This window comes from Sebastes umbrosus, chromosome 4 (genome assembly GCF_015220745.1).
Source record: "Sebastes umbrosus isolate fSebUmb1 chromosome 4, fSebUmb1.pri, whole genome shotgun sequence".
Taxonomy (NCBI): domain Eukaryota; kingdom Metazoa; phylum Chordata; class Actinopteri; order Perciformes; family Sebastidae; genus Sebastes; species Sebastes umbrosus.
Window position 1 is genome coordinate 1,683,990 of NC_051272.1, and position 11,289 is coordinate 1,695,278.

General features: G+C 43.7%; 1 protein-coding gene across 3 annotated transcripts in view; it reads left to right on the forward strand.

Moving 5' to 3' along the window:
* tmem117 (transmembrane protein 117) overlaps positions 1 to 8,961 on the forward strand; it is a 56,781-nt gene extending 47,820 nt beyond the window's left edge. For 2 of the 3 annotated variants that reach the window (XM_037767722.1, XM_037767721.1), the window contains 3 exons: positions 1,831 to 1,990; positions 6,053 to 6,182; positions 7,154 to 7,815. In XM_037767722.1, coding sequence (XP_037623650.1) covers positions 1,831 to 1,990; positions 6,053 to 6,182; positions 7,154 to 7,815 — 952 coding nt within the window. Of the gene's footprint in view, positions 1 to 1,830; positions 1,991 to 6,052; positions 6,183 to 7,153 lie in introns of all 3 variants that reach the window. The other variant, XM_037767720.1, reaches the window with a different exon arrangement.
* Positions 8,962 to 11,289: the final 2,328 nt, after the last annotated feature.

An 11,289-nucleotide genomic window follows, 5' to 3' on the forward strand; every position in this document is an offset into this window, starting at 1 on the left:
CCCCGCGGTTCATCTTAGGGTCACGGAGTGAGAAGTGAAGGACGTGGAGAAGAGGATACGGTTGAAACAGTTTGTTCATCTGTTTGATATGTACACAGAGAGGTCAGGACACAGACATCTCAAAGTACAAAGACAGTTTTTGCCCCGCGGTGTTTAACATTTCCTTTTTCGCAGGATTGATTCACCTGCGATTAGAATGCGAGCAGTCGGATTGTTCTGTGACTTTTTCCTGCAGCCCTTCATTTTATTGACGGACGCCCCCGTCTCGCACTGTCACAATCAATGCCGGAATTTGACGAGCCCTTCATTTGAAATGCAGAGCTTGAGATATGATTGATAAATGCGTTGCCGGATGCATCTTGTCAGCGTGCGCTGAAGGGGTCGAGGCAAATTGTAAAGGACGTTGCCAAAAGTCGGACATAGCCGAGGAGAAGAATCCCACTGCGGAATAATAAAAACCCCTAAAAATGCATCTCCCTTCCAGCTGAAATGGGATATGAGCTGGCATTCTGCTATCTGCAATGCAGCCAGCCGATGTTGTGGTGTGAGAATGCACACAACAGCAACGGCAATCACTGGGTGACATTGAGACACAATGCACAGCAGAGGATAATACTGGCCTCTCATTGTGCCTCTCTTCACATGGCGGAGAAATGTTCCAGTAAACAGTGAATGTAGAATTACTGCAATGTGACATGAACACTATTCAGAGAGGGTGAAAGATCGCATGCAGGTAAATGAAATATTAAATATGGAAATATGTATGCAGTAGGTTTTTGAATTGTCTCTGCAGCCACAAACAGAAACAGTTTTTCTTCTGTGCACATTCATCTTCCTGGAAGCTTTATCTGCTGCCATTTTTCAAATCAGGGTAAAATTGTTGTTCGATACGTTATTGAGAAACTGAATTTATCTGATTTATCTTTCCTTGCGTTTGACGGCGGTGAAGAAGAGGAGCTGTTTGTCTTCCCAGATATACCCGTTCACCGGTTCACCTCGTCTCAAATGATATTTAAACACTTTTTTCAAGGTCTTGTACTTTTTAATGTTCATTCATTGATTTACCTCTCCTCCGCTCCTTCCTTTTCTTTTGTCTCCTTGCCTCTCTCTCTCCTTTCTTTCCTTCCCTTTTTCTCATCCCCTCCTCTGCTCCTCTCCTTTTTCCTTCCGTCCTCTCTTCCCCTCTACTTTGCCTTCCTCCTTATATCCTTTCTTCTCCTTCCTTTTCCTTCCTTCCTTCTCTCCTCATCCCCCCTCCTTCCTACTTCCTCTCCCTCTCCTCTCCCTCCCCTCCTCCTCCTCCTCTCCTCTCCCTCCCCTCCTCCTCCTCTTCTCCTCTCGTCTCCCCTGCTCTTCCTCTCCGTCTCTCCTCTCCTTCTCCTCTCCCTCTCTTCTTCCTCTCCTCTCCTCTCCTCTCTTCTCCTCTCCCCTGCTCTTCCTCTCCTCTCCCTCTCTTCTTCCTCTTCGTCTCCTCCTTTCCCCTGCTCTTCCTCTCCTCTCCCTCACTTCTTCCTCTTCCTCTCCTCTCCTCTCTTCTCCTCTCCCCTGCTCTTCCTCTCCTCTCCCTCTCTTCTTCCTCTCCTCTCCGTTGCACTTCCTCTCCTCTCCCCTGCTCTTCCTCTCCTCTCCCTCTCCTCTCCTCTCCTCTCCTCTCCTCTCCTATCCTCTCCCCTGCTCTTCCTCTCCTCCCCCTCTCTTCTTCCTCTTCTCTCCTTCTCCTCTCCCCTCTTCTCCTCTTCTCCTCTCCCTCTCTTCTTCCTCTCCTCTCCTCTCCTCTCCTCTCCTTCTCCTCTCCTCCTCCTCCTCCTCTTCCTCTTCCTCTCCCTGCAGGTCAGTGCTGATCTCTCTGACGTCGGTGGTGGTTCTGGTCATCAGCACCGACTGGATCAGCTGGGACAACCTGAACCGCGGCTTCCTGCCCAGCGACGAGGTCTCCAGAGCCTTCCTGGCCTCCTTCATCTTGGTCTTCGACCTTCTCATTGTCATGCAGGTAGACCGCTCCCCCGTGGCCAATTAAAAACAGGGAGCTGGGACGTCTCTTGGCTTACTCCGCTACCCATCTTGCCAGTTCCCCTCCCTCCCCTCCCCTCCTATTCATCAATGGGACACTGCGGCACAGAGCAGCGAGAGGCGTGTTTGATCACTCTCAGTTGGCATGGACACACACACACATATATACATACACCCACTAATATATAGATATGCAAACTGTTTACTCCTTTACATCTCCTCTCCTTCAGTCTCTCCATCCCTCTTTCCCAGACCTCAGCTGTGAACTCACCCTCTCCTCCTCTCCTCCCCTGTGAGCCGAGTTTATTTTCTTTAATGATGACTCACAAGATTGGACTTTTTCTCACTTTCCCTCTCTTTTTTTCCCACCCGATGTCCTCCCTCCCTCCCGCAGGAGAGTGTACATCAATAAAGCCTGTGTCAGTGGCTTATGAATATGTAAATGTGTTTGTCTGGGCAAAAAAAACAAAACTGTGTATTGAGGAGAAAGAGAAGGCGTTTTTTTTTTGTTAACGCCACTAGCCAGGAGCCAGAACCGCAGGCCAATCATGTATGTGGTTTGACTGCGAGCCTAATTCAACACGGCTCCTCCAAAAACGCTTAATGAACATATTTCACCAGGCCTCGTTGGCGGGTATTAGAGGACACACTGCAAGACTAATATTTGGTTTTCCCCCAAAATATACGTTTCTACTCCGTCGATTATGCTAATTACTGAGAGCCTGCGTCTTCCGGTGTAACAAATACACTCCACAGAAACCTGGCAAGGCCACCACTGTAATTCCCATGGTAATATGTATTAGAACAACTGCACCAATAAAAGTGATTTCTAGACTTATTTATTGGAACAATTCATTATTTTAAAGAGGGCTTCTGGCTGCTCTGGTCGGTAATTACTTCACACTGTGCTGTTTTTCTCATTTATTTACTCAATGATTGTGATTATGCAGATATATAGAACAGCCTACAGTATGCAAGCGTTTACTCAACAGAGACGCTGGAGTCGTGCTGAGGCCGGCAGATCTGATGAGAGAATGAAGGGCACGCTCCTTATTTTGACATCTGCGTTTGGACTCCCTCTAACTTAGCGGTATATCTCTCCCCACTCGCATGGATTTGTTTATGACAAGGCCCTTCTCTCATTTTCTGCACAGTGTACAGCAAGCACATTTATTACACTTATTTATGAGCCGAGTTAGCCCGCGCTGCTACACGGCCCGAGCGCTTGGCGGCCGTCGCTACGTTCCACCAGTCAATAAAAATTCATCCGCCACCGCCCTTCCAACAGCTTCATCCGCCTCCGTCTCGGAGCACAGGGTGCCACAGTTAATCCCTCACCTCCATGAGAACATATCAGTGTTGTTGTTCTCAAACTAATTAATACCCCAATTAATGACCTGTCTGGATTTGCCTCCAAGCTACTTTTTTTTTGTGTATAATTGTGCTGTTTCTCCGCATTCTCCCGACTGAACGTCAGATTTTCTATGTCCTTTGTGTACGTGCATATACACATTTACATATGCCGACGATACGCCGATACACACTACCAATTTACTAGAGACTCATTATTTTGTGGGAGGGAGCTGCACGGCTTAAATGCCATGCCTGTTAGTGCTATAGCAACAGATATACTGCAGATATGGAAGAGGAGTGGAGGACTTAATTAATATCCAGGGGGCCATCACCAAGCTGTTATGCTGTTCATAGATAGTGGCGGGGGAGACTCTGGATCACATGAGGATACAGGGAATGTAGACGTGTGGTAATGTGATGCAGCGAGACGCTCTCTGCAAATAACGGGCGGCGAGGGGAAATGTAGCTGATCTAAAAAGGAAAATTACGTGCTCTTTGTTTTTTTTTGTTACGTAATAGAAATGATAAAAGCTAATTTGCGAGATGATTAAGTCAGCTCAACGTTTTTAAAACGTTTTCTCTGCCGTCAGTCTCTGTGTGATTTTCATTAGTTTCATCTGTGTTTGTCTTCTTAATTACACGCTTTCATAATGCAAAGTAACTGATTATATAGTTACATTAGTTAATGTAGATTTTGGAGTACATAAAAGAATATATATATATCGTATGTATTGCACTATAAAATAAAGCAATCATGGCGTTTACGTCCAATAATAGACATTTACTTTTTCTATTGAAGGAAACATCTCCAACATCAGATGTTACAAAGTCAATTACATGCCTCAGAGAAGTTGCAAGTCAGTATTTTGGGAATCAATTTAAAACATTACATACATTATTAATTTCCTTAACACACACTAACTGAAGCACAAGTGTCTCATTTCATCACTGTCCAGTGAAAACCACGCATCTCCAAATGTTGGTGGTTTTTCAGATAAACTGAAGGGTTAACTGTTCCTTTATGGGAACCTCTTAAAGGGGACATATCGTGCTCATTTTCAGGTTCATACTTGTATTTTGGGTTTTCTACTAGACCATGTTTAAATGCTTTAAAGCATCAGTAGGTGAGATTGGAGCAAATATGATTAAAAAAAGTTATTTTTATAAAACGGTCGTTATATTGTGACAGTAGTACATGAAACAGTTAATCTGAAAAAATCATGTTCCTCTGTGTCCTCCGGTGTCCTCCTGTGCTCCTAACGGCATCTGCAAGATTTCACAGACCGGAGGAAAACAAGCCGTCAGAGCTGATCTGAGGTCTGCTGTCCAGCTGTCGTCTATGAGAGCCGGCTGTCAATCACTCGCAAACTCCGACCAAACGGTCAAACTAGGCAGCGCTGATCAAATATGAATCAATATTCTGTTACGTTAATGCCTATTTCTCTCCTCAGATGTTCTCAGAATCATCTTGTAGTGCACGGTTTAGCTGGCAAATGAGAAAGTTTGTGACCCGGCAGCCTTGTTGGAAATCACTTGAAGGAACGCCAAGTTTGACACATGACCGGAGCACAGCCAATAGGAACGCTCTCTCTCTAAAATGATCTGTGATTGGTCAAAGTCTCCCGTCACGGGCTAGATGTTCTAAAACCTGAAAACAGAGCTATGAGGAGGAGCAGAAGTCTCTCAGAACACTTGAATTACAATATGCTGAGAGGTTATTATGGTATTTTTGCCCAATGATGCCAAAAATATACTGCCTACTGCAGCTTTAATGTTCAAAACACATTATCTTTCTCATACTGTGTGTCTGAATATACCTGTATTCACCCTCTGTCTGAAACACTCAGCTTGTCTCTTTAAGCCCGGTCTGCTCTGATTGGCTAAGGTAGATCTCAAGCTGTGAGCGATATATTCTAATGCGCCTGCATGTGACATAGGAAGGGGAGCCAAATCTGAGTGACTTGTTGAATCACATATTTTCTGATCTAAGCAGCCCACAAAAAACTGACTGGGTCGTCTTATTTCACAGTTTGAGGGTTGGTAGGAACTCCAGATATCCACATGTATGAGCAAAAGCACTGAAAAAGTGAGTTTTGCATGATATGTCCCCTTTAAGCTAAGTAAAGCATTTAAAATGTTATTGGATTTACGGAAAAATACGTCGTCACATAGCCGATCACAGGACTGTTTTCACAGTGAATAGTTGACCTATTGGAGATACATGGTTTTAACAGGACTGAGACTTTTAAAGAAAGATATTCTCACCTGTAAAAATGTATTTCTTTAATTTGGTTTAATTTCTTTATTTTGGATATGTATGACAGCTACTGGCCACCAACTATAACCACATACCAGCAAAAAGAGCTAAGTGACCCCACAGGGCACGGGCAGCTTCTAAATGTCAGTTTGGGTTGCCTGTTGATGTGTTTTGACATGTTGAAATCCCAGTGCACATTAGTACACTCCACAAGCCTGTAAACACACCGCGTACAGCAGCTGGCATGTTTTGACCTCCAGTCAGTGCACCAAGAGACTCCGCAGAGACTTAATATCAGCTAATATGAGAAAGTTCAGTGTTTCAATAAAGCGCCGATACACGGCTGACATTTGTCCCGTCAATGTGGTTATTTAAATGTTGTTGAGGCGACGTTATCACAGATACATTCATATATGCCCGTGTGTGTTTCAGGACTGGGAGTTCCCTCACTTCATGGGTGACCTGGATATGAATCTACCAGGAATGTCAACAACGCATGTCAAGGTCAAGCTTCCTGTCTGCAAGAGCATCTTTAAAGACGAGTACCACATTCACATCACAGGTAGAGGCGGACACGTGCTGCATGCAAAGAACGGGGTCGTCTCATTGTTTCATGAGGAGTAGCTCTATAGCGTTACCAAGTAGTCAAAATAACACCCGTATTCATAGACTGATTATAAACAGCAGAAAGAAATGTCCACGAGGGAGACATACTTATACTTTGGCCTATTTCTGAGTTGTATTGTGAACACCAAACACGCTCAGCCTGCTCTAGTTTTCTATTTTCCTCCATGTGGGAAGCAGTTTGATGGCTAGACCACAGCAACTATTTATAATACATGTGTAGCTGATGTGGCACACAGGTGGCTCCACTGTGCTTCCCGTACGAGACTCATCTCTCATCGTCTTCCACCGTCTCCGTGTCTTAATGTCGAGTGTACTTCCCCATTTGGAAACCGTCCTCCCGGCTTCTCCATTTTGTTCTGCTGCGTGCACACGCTGACTCACGACCATAAAGAGAAGGCAAAACTAATGTTCCCGTGCTAAATGTTAAGCTGCTCAAACGCTCAGTGATTCGCGAAAGGTTGTTAACCCTAATGCATTGCATATCCATTAAGCATTATGGAAATGGCTCCGGCGCGACGTGATTGGTTTAACTAAAAGCTTATTAACGGCATATCTCGGGGAGAGGAAGGCAGAGGTGTCACGTATACCCGGGGAGACATCTGCCTGCTATCAGTCAACCTGGGGAGATGGCGGTCTCATGGTAATGTAGTGATCTCGTTAGAAGATACTGTTGAGGAAGTAGCACCTACAGATGGATGTGTGTCTCAGTGCGTGAGCTATATGCAAAGGGAGAGGGATTCTTGATAAACGAAGGTGACAGCGTATCTATCTGTCTGACTTTGCCCTCTAAATCTTGTTTGGAGTAGACTAGAGTTGTACATCAATCTGCCTGTCTGTTAAATTATCTGTACAGTGCGTGCGTGTTTATTCCTCTGAGTCTAACAGAAGTCACGTGTCTCATTACAGGTAAGTGGTTCAACTACGGTATCATCTTCCTCGTGCTGATTTTGGACCTCAACATGTGGAAGAACCAGATCTTCTACAAGCCCTACGAGTACGGCCAGTACGTTGGGCCCGGTGAGAAGATCTTCACGGTGGAGGAGCCGGAAACGCTCGTCCTCTTCAACCACAGCACCCTCAGCTACGAGTGGCGCTCCAACAACGTCGACCCCAACAGCAACATGACCTACGTGGATCGGGACATGTTCCTCCACAGCCGCTACACCGGGGCCAGCCTGGACATCAAGTGTATGGCTTTCGTCCCGAGCCTGGCGGCGTTCGTCCTCTTCGGGTTCTTCATCTGGCTGTTCGGGCGGTTTCAGGACAGCGAGACCATCACGGAGAACCCGGACAAGTCGTACGAGAGGATAAAGAGGAAGTCGCCGTCGGAGTACAGCAAGGAGATGGGGGTGACGCCGGAGGAGGTGCCCGTGACCATGAGTGACAGTCTGAAACGAGCGGGGACGCCCATGCTTCTCTCGGTGGACGAGCCGCACTTCGGAGCGACGCCCTCGACGAACTCCACTATTTCCATGGAAACCCAAGAGACACATCCGAGCATTGTGATTGACAGCGCGGAGCAGGAGGAACCGGCAGTCTCTTTTGATGTCCACAAGCTGTCTCCGTGACCTTATGAACTCCTCAGACTTTGAACTATAAAAACTGTGGACAGGTTGGTAATGAGAGCTCAAGATGCAGTTCGCCAAGATCTTAAATCGTCGCTTCTCTTCAGATGAGACTGAGCTGCAACAGGAGCAGGACAACGTGATGTTACGTGATCACCAAAGCCCTGATGTCCTGACGGCTGTTGCAGTTGAATATATTTTTGTAAAACAATCTTTTTAAAAAGCCTCTAAGAAACGGCACCAATTCCAATAACAAAACACATCTTTTAAAACAGAATGCAAACTTAAAATTGACATGGTGCTCGCTCGGATTTTGCATTTTCATAATTCAATTTTGTCAACTATTTTGGTGCCTAAATCAGAGGAGTATTTCTACAGTCGTGACACTGCAGTCAGGTGGATTTTACTGAGTGTTACTGCTACAATAGTGCCTTGATATGTCATATCTTCGGATGCAGACATTCAGTCTATAATACTATAGGCAACAAAACGGAAGATGTCCTAGTAACGGTCTGCTATATTAATGTCTTATATATTCTTTCATGTCAATTGTTACCTCATTTGATCCTAAGACTTTATCTTTTTAATTTATTCTCGTGTGACGTCGCTCTTACTCTCACTTGTTGTTGAAAAATGAAATGATTTATGAACATCAATTGATGACTTATTGACATCCCCTCACTTGATATTAGTTGCAGAGATAATAAATGCAATCAGCTCAGATCAAATAGCAAACCAATAAGCCACCTTGTGATTGTTTATGTGTGCTGCTGCGCCTGGACTGAATACCAACAGAGTCAGAAAGGTGCTTTTGCCCTTGGCATAAACACGTCATTGAAGTGCAGGAGAGGCTTCTGCTCCAAAAGCTCAGGGCTTCTTTATGTCTAGATAAACCTTTAAAAGTTTTAGAAGCAGTTTTTTTGCAGTCATGGTAAATGCATGAAAAATTATTTATTTGAAATATTATCCTTGTGTAAAAAAAAAAAATCCCTGATGTTTAAACGCAAGTGAAACCTGCAGAATTTATCTTTACGCCGGCTTTGAAAGTGTTCACTGCCGAAGTCTCTTTAAAATGCATAAACAGTGTTTGGAGTTTTTGGTCCAAAACAGTATGCCCTTCAGTTTTTTTTTTTATGTAAAGTGCAAATACTAACTCAATTATCACTACATTACTAACCTGTATTGCTTTATATACGTTTGGCAGTAAGTACTTTGCATATAAATTTGACCAAAGATACCAGATAATTCAGTATTTTGAACAAATATTGCTGCATAAGATGATATGCTAATTTAAAAGCGGTATATTCATGACAGACAGAGTGGAATGATATTCTGTGTTCTCGCATCACTCTGCATTATAATGGGCTGTAATGTGCTATAATGTGCTGGAAAATGAGTTCTCAAAGAGAGAGGGAACTATCAGAAGTAATCACATCCTTTGCTCCCTAACAACCCGATCGTGACAGAGTTGTGTTCAACATTATTATAAATATATGTAGCCCGGGGTGTGCCACCAGAATAGTTACAGACTTCAATTTATACATCTGACGAAAAGACTATTTTAAATAATTTAATTAAATTTGCTGGCATTTATATATTAATTTACTAAAGTAAAATAATAACTTGGCAATTAAGAATTCCTTATTCTGTCTTTAAATGATGAATTGAATTAGTCACAAAATGTATTTAAAAAAGGCTTTTTGTATTCCATTTACTCACGTGTCTGCCTCGTAATGCATCTCACAGTTTGTCTGCTGCTTTAACATTTACAGTTTCCATTTCAGAATTGCTTAAATTTAAAGACGTCTCTCTATAACTTGAAGATGAATCCAAAGCAGCAGCAGACAGAGCTCTGATTGGCCAGCAGCTACAGCTATGTATAAAGAGACGAAGTCCCGCCCCTTTAGGTGGACCACCACGGGACCTTATTTCAGAAAAAATATGAATGTTAGTCAACGGAGAGAGACAAATATTTGTTTTTATCCCGTTTGAATTGCGCCACGAATCACACTCATGATGTTTGTCAATACAAAAGATAATTTTTGCAAGTCAAGAAAGTCGCAGTTTGTCGTAGTATCACTTAGTTACCTGCTTCCTGAGGTTATGTTTTCACCACCGTTGGTGTGTTTGTTTGTCTGTTAGCAGGATTACTCCAAAACTTTGCGATGGATTTGAATGAAATTCTTTGGAGGGGTGGGGTGTGGCATAATGAACAATCCATTCGATTTTTGTGGCGATCCGGATTCAGGATTTCTTTTTAAGGATTGCGATCAGTCTGAGCATTAAGACCACAGGGTATAACACATGCGCAGTGTGACTGATGACGCGTTGATGATGCGTGACCCCGCCTCCTTCCTTCTTCGAGCAGAGAGATACGTGTGTGGAGCTCCACGGTGAGAAAGAACAAAGCGGTAGATGACGGGATGAGAGACAACGTAGTGTAACGTTATACAGACATAACAAGGCTGCTGAATGAGAGAGGCATCTGCCGATACGTTACACGGAAACTCACCGTGTTAATAACAAGCCGACGACCTCACCGTACCGCCAGCTGTGAGCTGTGATCTGGTTTTAAAGGCAGGCACCTTGGCGGAGGTCTGCGCTCTCCGAGTGCCATTCTAGTCTTTACGTGAAACTACATCTATCGTCTCGCACAGTATATGTCACCAACACTAGCTAGCTAACTAACTAACTTTGCAGTCGTCCACGCACAAATGAAACGTTATCATACCTGACGTGATTTATCTAGCGACTTCTGGTCTTTTTATCAGCCGAGAAGAGATAGAAAGAACGAGACCCGTCGCTGGTGTGAGTTCATCCCAGTACGAAACACGCAGGCATCGTAGCTTCAGAGAGAGAGACGTCACTACCACACTTTTGGGTGTCGTCTTTCTAATTACGTATACAGTCTGATACTTCAGTTTTACAACAAACTGAGACTTTCTTGACTTGCAAATTGATGTTTTAAATGGATAAACATCTGTGTGATTCATGGCGCAATTCAAACGGGATCAAAAAATATTTTTCTCTCGACGTTGACTACCGTTCATATTTATTTCCGAAATAAGGTCCCATTGGTGTCCACTGGATGGGACGGGGCTTCACCTGTCTATGGGCAGGAGTCGGGCCAATCGAAGCTTCTTGCTGCTGCTCTGTTGGGTTGGATTTCATTTCATTTGTAGTCGGCACACTGCTTACATGTCTTTAAATAGTTAATTAATACACCATTTAAATGTACCTCTAATTAATTAATTCAATAATGAATCCATTTGATCGTTTTTTTTATGTATTCATGTGTTATTTGATTATATATATATATATATATAAAACTGAATAATTATTCCGGTGGCACACTCCAGACCTCTTACAGGAATTCCCTGTGGATGTGTGTGTGTGTGGAGGCAGAAGTGTCTAATTGTGTCTGTAAAGGATGTTTTATACTTAATAGTGCATGTCATGTGTGTGTGTGTGTGTGTG